Source organism: Mus caroli, unplaced genomic scaffold (genome assembly GCF_978045245.1).
Source record: "Mus caroli unplaced genomic scaffold, Mus_caroli_1 scaffold_1, whole genome shotgun sequence".
NCBI lineage: Eukaryota > Metazoa > Chordata > Mammalia > Rodentia > Muridae > Mus > Mus caroli.
Window position 1 is genome coordinate 30,383,922 of NW_028227256.1, and position 18,161 is coordinate 30,402,082.

General features: G+C 42.7%; 1 protein-coding gene and 1 pseudogene across 4 annotated transcripts in view; one reads left to right on the top strand and one right to left on the bottom strand.

The window, feature by feature from the left end:
• Prim2 (DNA primase subunit 2) overlaps positions 1–18,161 on the bottom strand; it is a 288,766-nt gene that overhangs the window by 26,920 nt on the left and 243,685 nt on the right. For all 4 annotated transcript variants that reach the window (XM_085836111.1, XM_021161843.3, XM_021161852.3 and 1 more), the window contains exons 11-12: positions 10,988–11,114; positions 6,623–6,705 (exon numbers count right to left, since the gene is read on the bottom strand). In XM_085836111.1, coding sequence (XP_085692237.1) covers positions 6,623–6,705; positions 10,988–11,114 — 210 coding nt within the window. The remainder of the gene's footprint in view (positions 1–6,622; positions 6,706–10,987; positions 11,115–18,161) is intronic.
• LOC110306643 (ubiquitin-ribosomal protein eS31 fusion protein pseudogene) lies at positions 8,070–8,730 on the top strand (annotated as a pseudogene).

Genomic DNA, 18,161 nt, shown 5'->3' on the forward strand with positions numbered 1-18,161 from the left:
TTTGATTTGCATTTCCCTGATGATTAAGGATGTTGAACATTTTTTCAGGTGTTTCTCTGCCATTCGGTATTCCTCAGGTGAGAATTCTTTGTTCAGTTCTGAGCCCCATTTTTTAATGGGGTTATTTGACTTTCTGGAGTCCACCTTCTTGAGTTCTTTATATATATTGGATATTGGTCCCTTATCTGATTTAGAATAGGTGAAGATCCTTTCCCAATCTGTTGGTGTTTTTTTTTGTCTTATTGATGGTGTCTTTAGCCTTACAGAAGCTTTGTAGTTTCATGAGGTCCCACTTGTCAATTCTCGATCTTACAGCACAAGCCATTACTGTTCTATTCAGGAATTTTTCCCCTGTGCCCATATCTTCAAGGCTTTTCCCCACTTTCTCCTCTATAAGTTTCAGTGTCTCTGGTTTTATGTGAAGTTCCTTGATCCACTTAGACTTGACCTTAGTACAAGGAGATAGGAATGGATCGATTCACATTCTTCTACATGTTAACAACCAGTTGTGCCAGCACCATTTGTTGAAAATGCTGTCTTTCTTCCACTGGATGGTTTTAGCTCCCTTTTCGAAGATCAAGTGACTGTAGGTGTGTGGGTTCATTTCTGGGTCTTCAATTCTATTCCATTAGTCTATTTATCTGTCACTATACCAGTACCACGCCGTTTTTATCACAATTGCTCTGTAGTAGAGCTTTAGGTCCGGCATGGTGATTCCACCAGAGGTTCTTTTATCCTTGAGAAGAGTTTTTGCTATCTTAGGTTTTTTGTTATTCCAGATGAATTTGCAGATTGCACTTTCTAATTCCTTGAAGAATTGAGTTGGAATTTTGATGGGGATTGCATTGAATCTGTAGATTGCTTTTGGCAAGATAGCCATTTTTACAATGTTGATCCTGCCAATCCATGAGCATGGAAGATCTTTCCATCTTCTGAGATCTTCTATAATTTCTTTCTTCAAAGACTTGAAGTTTTTATTATACAGATCTTTCACTTCCTTAGTTAGAGTCACGCCAAGATATTTTATATTATTTGTGACTATTGAGAAGGGTGTTGTTTCCCTAATTTCTTTCTCAGCCTGTTTATTCTTTGTGTAGAGAAAGGCCATTGATTCGTTTGAGGTAATTTTATATCCAGCTACTTCACCGAAGCTGTTTATCAGGTTTAGGAGTTCTCTGGTGGAATTTTTAGGGTCACTTATATATACTATCATATCATCTGCAAAGAGTGATATTTTGACTTCATCTTTTCCAATTTGTATCCCTTTGATCTCCTTTTGTTGTCGAATTGCTCTGGCTAGGACTTCAAGTACAATGTTGAATAGGTATGGAAAAAGTGGACAGCCTTGTCTAGTCCCTGATTTTAGAGGGATTGCTTCAAGCTTCTCACCATTTACTTTGATGTTGGCTACTGGTTTGCTGTAGATTGCTTTTATCATGTTTAGGTATGGGCCTTGAATTCCTGATCTTTCCAAGACTTTTATCATGAATGGGTGTTGGATCTTGTCAAATGCTTTTTCCGCATCTAACGAGATGACCATGTGGTTTTTGTCTTTGAGTTTGTTTATATACTGGATTACGTTGATGGATTTCCATATATTGAACCATCCCTGCATCCCTGGGATGAAACCTACTTGGTCAGGATGGATGATTGTTTTGATGTGTTCTTGGATTCGGTTACCAAGAACTTTATTGAGGATTTTTGCATCAATATTCATAAGGGATATTGGTCTGAAGTTTTCTATCTTTGTTGGGTCTTTTTGTGGTTTAGGTATCAGAGTAATTGTGGCTTCATAGAATGAGTTGGGTAGAGTACCTTCTGTTTCTATTTTGTGGAATAGTTTGTGAAGAACTGGGATTAGATCTTCTTTGAAGGTCTGATAGAACTCTGCACTAAACCCATCTGGTCCTGGGCTTTTTTTGGTTGGGAGACTATTAATGACTGCTTCTATTTCTTTGGGGGATATAGGGCTGTTTAGATCATTAACCTGATCTTGATTCAACTTTGGTACCTGGTATCTGTCTAGGAACTTCTCCATTTCATCCAGGTTCTCCAGTTTTGTTGAGTATATCCTTTGGTAGAAGGATCTGATGGTGTTTTGGATGTCTTCAGGATCTGTTGTTATGTCTCCCTTTTCATTTCTGATTATCTTAATTAGGATGCTGTCCCTGTTCCCTCTAGTGGGTCTGGCTAAGAGTTTATCTATATTGTTGATTTTCTCAAAGAACCAGCTCCTTGATTGGTTGATTCTTTGAATAGTTTTTCTTGTTTCCACTTGGTTGATTTCGCCCCTGAGTTTGATTATTTCCTGCCGTCTACTCCTCTTGGGTGAATTTGCTTCCTTTTGTTCTAGTGCTTTTAGGTCAAGCTGCTAATGTGTGCTCTCTCTAGTTTCCTTTTGGAGGCACTCAGAGCTATGAGTTTTCCTCTTAGAAATGCTTTCATTGCGTCCCATAAGTTTGGGTATGTTGTGGCTTCATTTTCATTGAACTCTAAAAAGTCCTTAATTTCTTTCTTTATTCCTTCCTTGACCAAGGTATCATTGAGAAGAGTGTTGTTCAGTTTCCACGTGAAGGTTGGCTTTCTATTATTTATTTTGTTATTGAATATCAGCCTTAGTCCATGGTGATCTGATAGGATGCATGGGACAATTTCAATATTTTTGTATCTGTTGAGGCCTGTTTTGTGACCAATTATGTGGTCAATTTTGGAGAAGGTACCATGAGGTGCTAAGAAGAAGGTATATCCTTTTGTTTTAGGATAGAATGTTCTGTAGATATCTGCCAGATCCATTTGATTCATAATTTCTCTTAGTTTCTCTGTGCCCCTGTTTAGTTTCTGTTTCCATGATCTGTCCATTGGTGAAAGTGGTGTGTTGAAGTCTCCCACTATTATTGTATGAGGTGCAATGTGTGCTTTGAGATTTACTAAAGTTTCTTTAATGAATGTGGCTGCCTTAGTATTTGGAGCATAGATATTCAGGATTGATAGTTCCTCTTGGAGGATTTTACCTTTGATGAGTATGAAGTGTCCCTCCCTGTGTTTTTTAATGACTTTGGGTTGGAAGTCAATCTTATCAGATATTAGAATGGCTACTCCAGCTTGTTTCTTCATACCATTTGCTTGGAAAATTGTTTTCCAGCCTTTCATTCTGAGGTAGTGTCTATCTTTTTCTCTGAGATGAGTTTCCTGTAAGCAGCAAAATGTTGGGTCTTGTTTGTGTAGCCAGTTTGTTAGTCTATGTCTTTTTATCGGGGAGTTGAGTCCATTGATATTAAGAGATATTAAGGAAAAGTAATTGTTGTTTCCTGTTATTTTTGTTGTTAAAGTTGGCATTCTGTTCTTGTGGCTGTCTTCTTTTAGGTTTGTTGAGGGATTACCTTCTTGTTGTTTCTAGGGCGTGTTTCCTGTCCTTGTATTGGTTTTTTTCTGTTATTATCCTTTGAAGGGCTGGATTCGTGGAGAGATAATGTGTGAATTTGGTTTTGTCGTGGAATACTTTGGTTTCTCCATCTATGTTAATTGAGAGTTTGGCTGGGTATAGTAGCCTGGGCTGGAATTTGTGTTCTTTTAGTGTCTGTATAACATCCGTCCAGGATCTTCTGGCTTTCATAGTCTCTGGTGAAAAATCTGGTGTAATTCTGATAGGCTTGCCTTTATATGTTACTTGGCCTTTTTCTCTTACTGCTTTTAGTATTCTATCTTTATTTAGAGCATTTGTTGTTCTGATTATTATGTGTCGGGAGGTATTTCTTTTCTGGTCCAGTCTATTTGGAGTTCTGTAGGCTTCTTGTATGTTCATGGGCATCTCTTTCTTTAGATTTGGGAAGTTTTCTTCTATAATTTTGTTGAAGATGTTTGCTGGTCCTTTGAGTTGAAAATCTTCATTCTCATCCACTCCTATTATCCGTAGGTTTGGTCTTCTCATTGTGTCCTGTATTTCTTGGATGTTTTGAGTCAGGATCTTTTTGCATTGTACATTTTCCTTGATTGTTGTGCCGATGTTCTCTATGGAATCTTCTGCACCTGAGATTCTCTCTTCCATCTCTTGTATTCTGTTGCTGATGCTGGTATCTATGGTGCCAGATTTCTTTCCTAGGGTTTCTATCTCCAGTGTTGCCTCATTTTGGGTTTTCTTTATTGTGTCTACTTCCCTTTTTAGGTCTAGTATGGTTTTGTTCATTTCCATCATCTGTTTGGATGTGTTTTCCTGTTTTTCATTAAGGACTTCTACCTGTTTGATTATGTTATCCTGTTTTTCTTTAAGGATTTGTAACTCTTTAGCAGTGTTCTCCTGCAATTCTTTAAGGGATTTTTGTGCTTCCTCTTTATTGTCTTCTACCTGTTTACCAGTGTTCCTTTGTATTTCTTTAAGTGTGTTATTAAAGTCCTTCTTGAAGTCCTCTACCATCATCAGGAGATATGCTTTTAGATCCGTGTCTAGCTTTTCCGGTGTGTTGGGGTGCCCTGGACTGGGCGAAGTGGGAGTGCTGGGTTCTGATGATGGTGAGTGGTCTTGGTTTCTGTTAGTAAGATTATTACGTTTACCTTTCGCCATCTGGTAATCTCTGGGGTTAGTTGTTGTCGTTGTCACTGTTTAAAGATTGGAGCAGAAGCTGTGTTCCACTCACCAGCAGTATCAAAATCCTGTGGCGGGGGTCGTGGGTAGCTGGCAGTACCCTGGTGCTGGTCCAGCTGGAAGAGGCCTGTGGTCCTACTCAGGCCGGTTTTCTGCTTCCCTAACTAATGCAGTCTCAGGTCCCGCATGCAATTGGATTGGAGCAGAAGCTGTGTTCCACTCTCCAGAAGTCTTAAGATCCTGTGGCGGGTGTTGTAGGTATCTGGCGAGTGTCAGCCGACCCTGCGCCCTAGCTACCCTGGTGCTTTTCTGACCGGAAGAGGCTTGTGGCCCTATGTAGGCCGGATTTCTCTCTCCCCAACCAGAGCAGTCTCAGGTTCCGCGTGATTGGACTGGAGCAGAAGCTGTGTTCCACTCACCAGCAGTCTCAAAATCCTGTGGCGGGGGTCGTGGGTAGCTGGCGGGTGTCAGCCGACCCTGTGCTCTAGCTACCCCGGTGCTGATCCGGCCGGATGAGGCCTGTGGCCCTACTCTGGCCGGTTTCTGCTTCCCTAACTAATGCAGTCTCAGGTCCCACGCGCAATTGGATTGGAGCAGAAGCTGTGTTCCACTCACCAGAAGTCTTAAGATCCTGTGGCGTGTGTTGTGGGTAGCTGGCAAGTGTCAGCTGACCCTGAGCCCTCGCTACCCTGGTGCTTTTCTGACCGGAAGAGGCTTCTGGCCCTATGTAGGCCGGATTTCTCTCTCCCCAACCAGAGCAGTCTCAGGTCCCGCGTGATTGGACTGGAGCAGAAGCTGTGTTCCACTCACCAGCAGTCTCAAAATCCTGTGGCGTGGGTCGTGGGTAGCTGGCGGGTGTCAGCCTACCCTGCGCTCTAGCTACCCCGGTGCTGATCCGGCCGGGTGAGGCCTGTGGCCCTACTCTGGCCGGTTTCTGCTTCCCTAACTAATGCAGTCTCAGGTCCCGCGCACAATTGGATTGGAGCAGAAGCTGTGTTCCACTCACCAGAAGTCTTAAGATCCTGTGGCGGGTGTTGTGGGTATCTGGCGAGTGTCAGCCGACCCTGCGCCCTAGCTACCCTGGTGCTTTTCTGACCGGAAGAGGCTTGTGGCCCTATGTAGGCCGGATTTCTCCCTCCCCAACCAAAGCAGTCTCAGGTCCCGTGTGATTGGACTGGAGCAGAAGCTGTGTTCCACTCACCAGCAGTCTCAAAATCCTGTGGCGGAGGTCGTGGGTAGCTGGCGGGTGTCAGCCTACCCTGCGCTCTAGCTACCCCGGTGCTGATCCGGCCGGATGAGGCCTGTGGCCCTACTCAGGCCGGTTTCTGCTTCCCTAACTAATGCAGTCTCAGATCCCGCGCGAAATTGGATTGGAGCAGAAGCTGTGTTCCACTCACCAGAAGTCTTAAGATCCTGTGGCGGGTGTTGTGGGTATCTGGCGAGTGTCAGCCGACCCTGCGCCCTAGCTACCCTGGTGCTTTTCTGACCGGAAGAGGAGTTTGTGCATTTGTTACTTAAATTCTTAACAAAACAAAGTTGTGGGGGTTTTTTTGTTTTGTTTTTTTTTTTAATTAGCTGCCATCAGACATATGGATTAAACCAAACAACCACTGCTGCCTACCACAACACTCCTGGATGGACTGCACAGCATCTTACTTCCACAGAAAACAGCCTTCCAAAATGAAAGACTCTATCAAGAATTTTTAGCATCACTACATTAAACCTCAACACATTAAACATTTATTTATGTTTTCAAACGAGGCCCTCAGCTGATAGAAAAGCAAACAAACAAACAAGCTGTGGGGTGGGATTGCTGTGCTCCTTTACTGCCTGGAGAAACAAAACTGCAGCATAGCAGATGGAAGACATGGGATTTCCAAGGAATAGAAACCAGAAAAGCCACAGCTGTGGCCCTGTTCACCCAGAAGACAGGAGTCTGGTGTGAGTCCTGATGCACTCATTACACAGCATCACTCCTATAAACGCATCTGAGAGGACAGCAGTTGCCCAATCATGGAGGACCCTAAGCAGAAGTGGACCTACCTGGCTGATCCCCGAGGCAGGGATCTTGTAGGACTGCATCTTCTGCTTCAGCAGCTCTGCATCACTGTGACGGAATGGGCACCCTGACAACAGAACACAAGCCAGCAGAACAACAAGGTTATTTACCAGGATTCAGCACAGCACCACGCTTGAGTGGCTGCTGAAGGGCCCTTAACCGTCTAACAGCTTATTAATAAAAAGTCAATTGCCCGTAGGTGCAACCACTTTCCTCTCTATCTAAATGGGGATTTAGCTGCTGTGTTGTCAGGATGCTGCAGGCTCAAGAGTTATGTAAAACAGTGCTGCACTCTCAGGCTCACACGGCCACTCACTGGGAAGAGGAAAACAGTTTTAATCTTGTTGCTCTCTTACCATAACACAAAATCACCAAGTAGCTATAACAATTTACCTAAAATTTGCATACTCTCATGATATAGTCTGAAAATTTTGCATAAAGGTACAGAAAAGAGGTATTATAGGTAATAGAAAGATCCAAAACTCAGAGGAATCAGAGCGGTGAACAACGTGGACAATCAGGCACTGTTAGAGAGAAACACTACACACTGTATATTTGCATCGTCACTATTTCATGAGCAAAATAAAAGAATGGGCCACTAGAAGAAAAACAGAGACTGTTTAAGCACAGAGTAATACACAGACAAGCTAACTGGGAGCAATGGCACATTTTATATGAAATCAATGGGAACTGGGGGTGAAAATGCAATGGAAAAGGGCCAGGAAGGAAAAATTCATTTCTGGAAGAACTTGAGTATAAACCAAGCCTCCATTGTAACCCTGTAGATCTCTAAGACTATGAAAACTGCAAAATTTATAGCATTTCCTTTATTCAGATTTAAACAAATACATTTTAGTACAGGAACCATTTTGAGGAGACATATGATACATAGTAAAGACTCTGGCATTCCTGGCAGGTCAACCCCGCAAGACTGCCTGGATACAAAGGGAACGCAGTGAGTTATTTAAAATAAAAACCGGAGAGATGAAGTGGGAGGTGAGGAGGGGTGGATCTGGGGGATGTTAGGGGAGTGGTGAGGATGGATACGATCAAAGAGTGGGAATACATGTATGAAATTCTCAAAGAATACAAATATCTTACTGGATTTTTAAAAAGAGCCTATTTTTGCAGCATCTGGGTTTGAAATATAGGCAAAAAAAAAAAAAAACAAGGAGAAAGAAGCAATGGTAATTATTGGTTATTTCCAATAATTAATAATAATTTCCAATAATTAAAGAAGAATTAAGGTGTATTAAACAGAGAGAGAGACAGAGAGACAGAGACAGAAAGAGAGAGAGACAGAGAGAGAGAGAGAGACTAAACAGAGTCTCCCAAATTATACTTGACAAGGTGAACTGACCCACGCAAGAGTCCTGAAAGACAATGCCAGGAGGAAACTGAAGGAAACTCAAGAAAGGTTCTTTTCCCGATATGCTCACTCAGAAGAACTCAGAGGAGGTAAGCCAGTACTTAGCCAGGCTGGTGTCACTTTAACAGATGACATTCCCTGTTCTACCCTTCAGTTCAAAGAGAATGATCTTCAGGTTGAACAAACAAGATAATAAAAGAGGTGAACACACCCACAGCTAACAACAGTGTTAAAAGAGCAGAGTGATCTTTCTGATGCATTGTGGGTAGAGATGGCATAGGTGGTGATCTACAGTGCAGATCTTTGTGAAGACCATCATGCTAGAGGTTGAACCCTCGGACACTAAAGAAAATATAAAGGCCAAGACCCAGTACATTCCTCCTGATCAGCAGAGGCTGATCTCCGCTGGAAGATGGCCGTACTTTGTCTGACTACAACATTCAAAGGGAGTCCACCCTTCATCTGGTGTTGAGACGATGGTGCTAAGAGACGGAAGGAGGAGTCTTACACCACTCCCAAGAAGAGTAAGCATAAGAGGAAGAAGGTTAAGTGGCTGTGCTGAAATACTGTAAGGTGGATGAAAATGGCAAAATTAGCCGACTTCGTCGAGAGTGTCCTTCTGATGAATGTGGTGCTGGAGTTTTCATGGGAAGCCACTTGGCCAGGCATTACCGTGGCAAGTGTTGTCTGACTGACTGCTTCAACAAACCAGAAGACAAGTAGCTGTGCATGAGTTAATAAAAAGAAGGAACTCAAACAAACAAACAAACAAACAAACAAAAAGAGCAGAATGATACAGCTGTAAGAGACGACAGGCCAGAATACACTTAGACCTACATAGATTCATAACTGGTTCTTCAACTGTTCTAAGCAGCATTAGGTGATAAAGTTGAAGCAATGTAGGTGGCTGATAATTTTATTAATAAGAAAACAAAAGAGGACACATGTCCAGTTTCTGACTGAGCATATACTGAGGTCAGATGTCACTTCTCTATCCTAAATAAAGAAAAAATACCCTATTTATCCTGGAAAAAAAAATCAGTAACAAAGAAACAGGGTCTCAAGGTCTATTTGAGGTAAGTGCAGAGATTCGCAACTGACAAAAGATGAAACTCCTGAGCAGAACTCCATCACAGCCAGTGCCCTGGGCAGAGCCAACTGGCTGATCTGTGATTGAAGTCTCTGCATAAACACATCTCAGAGTAGCTCAAGAGGATGACATTAGCACAGCTTAATACTTCTCTGAGTTTTACATCCAGAAAATCTATCATCTCACAGTGTTTACCATATAGATAAATATAAATGGATAAGTAAGCCAGGCTTCTATAGAGGGACAGGAAAAGTAGTTACATTAGAACATTCTGCTCCCCAGAGAACGCCATCTGAACAGAGCCCTTGTGAAGATACCAAGCAGGCAGCAGACGTATAGTAGCAGGGTCGTGGCATGAAGAGACCAGGCTTAGAACACTGTGATTCATATGCTAGAGAATGAAGGGCAGCGTGCAAGAACAGATGTTGGAGTCAGCGGACAGACACAAATCCTAAGCAGTTTTAAGAGCTACAGATTCAAAACACTATAAAAATTAAGAACTGATTTCCTGCCTGATGCCTCCGAGATGCACCTCTTACTAGTATACATATGGTGACGCCCATGATGGAAAACATCTATCAAGCAAACGGAAATGGAAAACCACCTAACTCTGCTACTCTGGTGTCTGAAAAAGTGGACATCAAGGCCAGAAGTAGTCAAAAGAGATAAATGAAGTCACTGCATATTAACAAGATACAGCTGTGAATATGTGTGTACCAAATGTTGAGGCTCCCAATTTCTTAAAACAAACATTGACAAACACAAGAGGACATATAGGCCATAATAAAATAATTCTGATTCCCCCACTTTCATCTCTAAATAGATCACCTAACCCAAAAACCAACAATGAAGCTTCAGATTAAACTGCATTATACTCAAATGCACATAGCACATCTACAAAGTATTCCATCCACAAGAAACAGGACAAATATTTCAAGCAGCAGTCATGGAACCCACTCGAAAACAGACCACATACCATGCCACATATATTTATAGCAACTTGATTCACCTATCAAGCAAACAGAAACGGAAGTAATCAAGATGCTTTAATAGGTGACAAAATTAATCTAGGATATATCCAGTCGATGGAACATTATTTGTGGAGAAAGAAGAGAAGAGAAGAGAAGAGAAGAGAAGAGAAGAGAAGAGAAGAGAAGAGAAGAGAAGAGAAGAGAAGAGAAGAGAAGAGAAGAGAAGAGAAGAGAAGAGAAGAGAAATTCTAAAAATATTGTTTATGATTGCCCAATTTTTAACAGCTTAAAGGTATGTTCTTTTCATGGTGGTTTCATTTAAGATTCTAAAACAAAACAAAATACTGACATCTGGTTACAGCAAGCTTTGGCAATCTAGAAAGGTTACTAATATAAACTATTAATCATTCCCTGACATACCAGACAAAATGGGAAGCTTTTAAAGATGTGCTGGTTGAATTATTTTAGAAAATACGTTTTGAACTGAAAAACGTGTGTGTGTGTGTGTGTGTGTGTGTGTGTGTGTGTACAACTTAAGCAAACTGACATATACCCTTGACACGGGGCTTTGTTAAACTGCTTACTTAATCTCTGTTACTCAGATGACAGTAGTAAGACAAACAATACACTGTGCCTCAGCACAAGGCCTTTTGAACATCAACAAAATGTGTTATTCTGAAACTAGGGCTTCCACACTTCACACAGCTTTAAAACACCTCTAACCCAAGCTCCTTGCAGAACACAAGACAAGAACAGAGGATGAAAGGAAACCTACTCCAGCAGAAGCCAAGGACAAGCTGAGTGAGCTCAGCAATAAGCCAAGCTACTGTCAGAGTAATGGGGCTCCAACTAGACACAGACAAGCTAGGTCCTTCACTAATGAAAACAGCACTCACCAGCATCCATCACAAGCACTTACCATGATAATCCCCTTGGCCTGGTGGGTTGGTCAGGATAATCTTCATGCAACTGAAAGGCGTATAGTCTGTCCTCTTGCCTTCCTTTCCAAAGCTATGCCGGATATTGTAAGAGTAACCTTTATCAAACTGAAGAGATAGAGAGACAGAGAGAGTACATCACTCGATACAGTAGTAACAGCATCAGCGATACCAGCTAGGATCAAACAACAAGGTGATTCGAGGTTCGGAGACACACATGCTCCTTTGGCAGTAGCCATGCAGTGGAGGATCTGCAGTCAGTATTGGAGCCTGAGGAAAACAGCTCACCGTCCCGTGAAGCCAAGATAAGTGTATCCCAGAGAGGGAAAGCCCCGAGGGAGGGTCCTGTTTGCTGAAGACCCCTTACTGCTGCTAGCTCTTGTTGACTCGGTCACCCTGGGTTTTGTACTGCATGAATATCCTTGGGAGGTTTCCAATTCCCCACTGGGTAAAGCAATCACAATGCATAACAATAGTAGTGACTTCTCAAAAATCAATGCCACTCAGATAGATTAATAATTTAGCTGAAGATTTCTATAAAAAATATAAAAGTATGTTTAGTTAAAAAGATAAAAAGATGGGGTCAAGATGCTTTTCATGTACAATTAATTAAATCAGGTCAGGGTATTTTTCCAGTTGCTTTGTAGTAGAAATCCTAGGGCACAACACAATAATAACAAGCACATTCTTAGTTACCGAGTAAAAGGCCTGCTAAGGTCAGAGAACAAGAACCAGGCAAGCCTGGTTGCAAAGGCTCTTGATGTTTCACCTACAGGGACAGGCTAAGGACCAAAGACAGTAACTGGGTGTCGGTCGGTGTCCACTATAAAGATTGAGCTTCTGTGTCTACCGTGAATCTGATTTTCCGGGTTTGTAACTATAAATTTGCTGACGAGCTTTGGTGCTCCTTGAGGACTTACTGCTGTGCAGCCAGCAGACTGAACAGCTCCTTCTGTTTCTGTTGTCTCACGAAAAGCAAAGGATCTCTGACCTAAAGTGTGCCAGTTGACTAGATATGTGCTTTACTAGGAAAACAGGATAAGGACAGGTAGATGGTTAACTGTGTTGGGAGAATAAGAATTGTGTGAAATTAAAATAACATGATATCTATCTCCTTTCTTGTAACCGCAAACCTCCCAGGACAAGAGAAACCGGCTGTTGAAAAGATCTGGCTTACTCAGATTCTGCTACTCTGTAATAGACAAGCTCCTACCTTCGGATATAGATGCATTATGGAAAGAAACCACAGGAGAAACTGAGTGTTCAGATGCGGGACTTACAATAACTTGTTTTTATAAATATGAAATTTGTAACCATTATATGTAATTGAAACTCATGATTAAGAAGGCAGAGTCAGGAGGATTTCTGAGTTCGAGGCCAGCCTGGTCTACAAAGTGAGTTCCAGGACAGCCAGGACTACACAGAGAAACCCTATCTCAAAAAACCAAAAAAAAAAATTAAGAAAGAAAAAAGAAAAAAAAGAAGTGATTAGACTGTGTTTTCCCCTGCATGGGGTATTTGATTAAAGTATACAAGGACTAAGAGAAACAATAAAGTTGTTGGAGCTTTGCTTCAGCCACCAAGTGTGTGTGCGTGTGTGCCTGCTTTACACTAGTTGCTGACCCCACATCTCCTCCTTGGATCCTGAAGACACTGTCAGAGCTGGCCCCCAACAATCTGTGTATCTCCTGGGTCTTTCATATCTCTCTCTCTCTCTCTCTCTCTCTCTCTCTCTCTCACACACACACACACACACACACACACACACACACACACACACACAGGGTTTTTCTGTTACTGCCAGAGACCCCCTGGCCTCTGAAGTTTACTAAACAAACGTCTTAAACAACAATACAAACTTTCTCAGGGAGGAGACAGTGAAGGTTAGAATCATCCCCCAGTCTCTGGTGTCTAACAGGGATTCTTCCCAGCAATCTCAGGGATATGAGAATCTACAAACCAGTGTCCAATAACTTACAAACTGTGTAATATTTGTATCCAACTTGTTAAGCCTCTTACCTACTTTAAATGATCACCAGTTATTTATAACAAGTAATACAGTCTAAATGTTATAGAATAGTTGTTACACCATCATTGTTAGGGAATAATAGCAATGAAAAGACTCCCCCCCCCCCTCAATCACTGAGTCTAAGGATGTGAGAGCCAACTGTCTACATGCAATGATGAGATTAATCAGTTGCAGAAAAGAATAATCAGTCTGCCCTCCTGAATTTGATTTTGGGGATTGTACTGGGTGGGAACACCCTCTTCTTCCTAAGCTGTCCTTCAATAGCTACAACCTGACTCACTACATATGAAATGCCTCTTCAAATAATTAGCACTGCCCGCTGATTTCCCTCTACAGCTGCCTCTTACCTGGAAGGCCTGCCTCTGCATTCATAAAACACACTTATGGGATGCATGGGACTTTCAGTGAATGAGACAAGGGGGGAAAGGGACTTAACATTCACTGAAAGGCACTTAGGCGCCACCAGGCATGCTGCTGGGTGCTTTTAAAAGACTGGTTCAGATAATCAGTCCCCATGGTGGTACACAAGAGGACACTGTGGTTCAAAGAGAAGAAGCAATGGAACACAAGACAAACACTTAATAATTAGCAAACTTGAAAAGCAAAGTTTGATTCCAAAACCTAAGTTCTTTCCATAATACTGCATGTCATGGTTTGAATATACTTAGCCCAGGGAATGGCACTATTTGAAGGTGTGGCCTTGTTGAAGTAGGTGTGAAACTGTGGGTGTTAGCTTTAAGACCCTCATCCTAGCTGCCTGGAACCCAGTCTTCCACTAGCAGCCTTCAGATGAAGACGTAGAACTTTCAGCTCCTCCTGCACCGTGCCTGCTGAGATGCTGCCATGTTCCTGCCTTGATGATAATGGACTGAACCTCTGAACCTTTAAGCCAGTCCCAATTAAATGATGCCCTTAAAAGAGATTCCTTGGTCGTGGTGTCTGTTCACAGCAGTAAAACCCTAACTAAGGCACTGTATTTCTTCAATTATGAGATAGTTAAAAACTGTAGGTTCCAATGATATTGCTTTAGGCCGTGACTTCTTTCCTTTTTTGGTACTTCATCTTGGAGGTCGGAGTTGGAGGCAGTCTCTTCCACAACTCTGAGTCATTTCCCTGTGTATACCTATATTCTCTTAGGCTGTTTCTCTTCACAGTATATCTGATTTCCACTATACTCACCCATATTTATCTTGTGTCTTGTTATCCTGCTCTCTGTACTTAGGTGAACAGTTGCTCCTGGGCTATCAAGCTCTACACCAGTGTGCAAGAAAATGGACTCATGGGTACACATGGCAGGACTCTGTGACCTACCACAGCATTTCAAAGTGGATTATCCCATTTTCACGCTCCTATTAAATGTTTCCAGCACCTGATGGTTGGTGTTTATCTAACTCCTCTATTAGGTGATGTCCATAACCCACTGGTCAAGCAAAGACAGACAGATAATGTACCTTTGATAATATGTTTGATTAGAGGAAAATTCACTGACACAGTATTAAGTAAAGCCTAACTTTACAGAGAAGAAATGGAAATTAAATGTCTCACATAAAGTAATAACTTAGGCAAGAACAATGAGAACACCAAGTTTCTGAAATGAATATCAGACCATGACAAACAGCAGACCATAAAAGTCTTTCTATAACTGGAAGAGAATCTTGGACTATGTCTTGCTTTCACTACTCGCTATGCTCGCAAGCTTTCAAAACAAAGTTATCAGAAGCTATAAGGGGTTCACAGAGTACATCAAGTGTTTCTCCATGGCACCTAGGTAATACTTGCTAAGTCCTGAGAAGCCGTGGAAGACACTTAATGAGTCATCTCCAAAGGGCAAATCTTCAGAGTTCTGAATCTAACAGTCAGAATAAAATGCCTATAAAAGGTTACACTTTATTTCTGTGCTTCTTTAAATAAAATGCATATTCCAGGAGGCTGAGGCAAAGGGTTCTTGAGCAAATTTTCTGTGAAATTACTAAGCATAACACTCAAAGTACTTCATAGAAAGAAAGAAAAAAATGGGGGACTTTTTAGCTTAAAAATAATTGTGCCAATGGGTAATAAACTGAAAGCCTGAGTGGACAGGGCAGGTCTGGGCTCCATCCTCACTAAGCAAGCACAAGGCATACACTATGACAGAGGTGCCATTCGCTCTCCACTAAGGCTCACTGTGAGAGTGATCCAGCAAATATCAGGGGTGTTGGGATCCCAGGCTTGGCAGTCAGTGAGGCAACTGACAAAGGCTAGAACTTCAGCTCATCTTTCCAAACCCATGGCATACTCCCATAACTTTACATCCACTGACTCCACTTATTCTTAGGCTGTAAATGCTCACCTGCTGACACTGTTTGATGTTGTGCCCTGTTCTATGATAAGGCCTCATTCTCTCTGTTCTAGTAGCTCCTCAAGGAAATCCTTTGATATTGCTTTACTGTCCAGATCTGCTTTTACTTTAGTAACATTATGGTACCACAGCTCAGCTCTGACGGCCATCCTTGGTCCCTCATTCATAAATGCCAAGCCAACAGTTCACACTGAACCTTTGACGCCATCCGCACTCAGGTGTGGGCAACAATCTCCTGGTGCATGATGGAAGCTGTCATGACTCCTAAGATTCTGAGCACAGATGCCTATGGACTGGGTCGTTTCAGTAAACTTATCATAAGCACTGAAAATGAAAACCACACTAAATAGGCCTACCCTACCAAATGTCAGACTTGGCAGGACATGCCCTAGAGTGATGAGATGTTTGGCCTTATGGCTGTGGGCTGACTAGGAACCCAAGCCCACTGCCCTGCCAGCTCTTCCATGAGAGCACACAAATTAGAATCTCTCCTCAGGGATAAAGCAATAATGACTTCCAAACACTTCCCCAAAGTAAACATACTCAGGTTCAGCTAGGTGAACATCATCCTGTCTACATTTTACCTGTGTCTAGCTTCTGTCCACTTCCTCCCAAGTATATTCCTATTTTAATTTGTCTGGTCACTTCACTCCATAGTATCAGGCAAACAAAAAAAGATTCTGTCTTATAGCAGTAAGACATATATCATGTACATCTGTGTTTGCATAAAGCCACTGTAAGTTTCAGCCTGCCTTACACACCATACAAATTATAACACTACAGTTCTTCCTAGTACAGGGACAAAAAGGCCGAGTAACAAAGTTCACTAACCTCAATGGGTATAAATATGTAATTACAGGATTCAAATATGCCTCATACAGAAAGAATACATGCTCAGAGTTGTGTTAGTGTAATGAGAGCAGTGTATCACATCCTTATGTAAATGACACACAAGCAGGTTTCACTACAATGGGGCAGCTTACCACACACCAGAGGAAGGATGTTGGAAGGAAGAGAACTGCTTCTCCCTCCTTTTGGGGGTGTACTACAGGGCAGCTTACTCCACCTTGCAGATCGTGATGAAGGTTCTGAATCAGAGCCCAAAACCAACGTGGTGGCCCTTGTAACCACACGTAACAAATTACTGACAGATCGTGTTCTCAGCAAAGCAGAGATGGCTCTACCAGGGGAGAGCTATGTAAATTTCACTGTCTGGCTTCAGATTATCTGTTTGCTCCTCACAGCAACAGAGTAGATTCTCATTAAGACACTTGATTTATGCTGCGATGCTATTCTTTCAAACTATCTACATGCAGGAGACAAGAAACAGGAAGAAATGCCTTTTTTTCCTTCAGTTTTACCATCGTACTCATGTTGAAAGGAAACCATCATTTCACATTACAGGTGTTCTGGATGCTGTAACGAATCTCTCAGTCATTTGTAGAGATTTAATGTAAAATTAAAATGTCAGTAGTAAGTTGGTCAAATACGAACATGCCCAAAAGACAGCTGGGGAATGGCAAACTGTCTCCTGAATACAGACTCCTATGTTTCAATCTGTAGTGCATTAATAAACTGAAACACACACAGAGGCACAGGCACAAATTAGACTACAAATAGTAAAATTATCTGTTTCATAGCAATTCTCACTTTAAAAGCTAACTTTCAAACCACTTAGTAACTCTTCTCACAGTATCACTGAAGTACAGACATGTGTCGTTAACAATGGATATACGTTCTGGGAAGTGTACATTAGTGTGAGAGGAGAGTTTGTCTACAGAGTAGAGTGCACAGAACAGTCAATCACTGTGGTCTCTTGACACATCCAGAGACAGGCAGCATACAGGGCTGCTGCTGGCATAATGTGGTATGCTTTTACAGTTTGGGGTCTCCTTCTCTCAAGTGCTGGGGTTCGATCCCAGGGCTTTGGACATGCCAGAAAAAGACTCTATTTATTCCTGAGCTATAAGTTCAGTACTAAAAGTGTAAGTATGAGAACACTCAAAAGTTATCATAACAAGCCTCTTCCGGTCAGAAAAGCACCTGGGAAGCTAGGGCTCAGGGTCGGCAGACACTCGCCAGCTACCCACAACACCCGCCACAGGATCTTAAGACTTCTGGTGAGTGGAACACAGCTTCTGCTCCAATCCAATTGCGCGCGGGACCTGAGACTGCATTAGTTAGGGAAGCAGAAACCCGCCTGAGTAGGGCCACAGGCCTCATCCGGCCGGATCAGCACCAGGGGAGCTAGAGCGCAGGGTCGGCTGACACCCGCCAGCTACCCATGACCCCCGCCACAGGATTTTGAGACTACTGGTGAGTGGAACACAGCTTCTGCTCGAGTCCAATCACGCGGGACCTGAGACTGCTCTGGTTGGGGAGAGAGAAATCCGGCCTACATAGGGCCACAAGCCTCTTCCGGTCAGAAAAGCACCTGGGAAGCTAGGGCGCAGGGTCGGCAGACACTCGCCAGCTACCCACAACACCCGCCACAGGATCTTAAGACTTCTGGTGAGTGGAACACAGCTTCTGCTCCAATCTAATTGCGCGCAGGACCTGAGACTGCATTAGTTAGGGAAGCAGAAACCGGCCTGAGTAGGGCCACAGGCCTCATCCGGCCGGATCAGCACCAGGGGAGCTAGAGCTCAGGGTCGGCTAACACCCACCAGCTACCCACGACCCCCGCCACAGGATCTTAAGACTTCTGGTGAGTGGAACACAGCTTCTGCTCCAATCCAATTGCGCGCGGGACCTGAAACTGCATTAGTTAGGGAAGCAGAAAACCGGC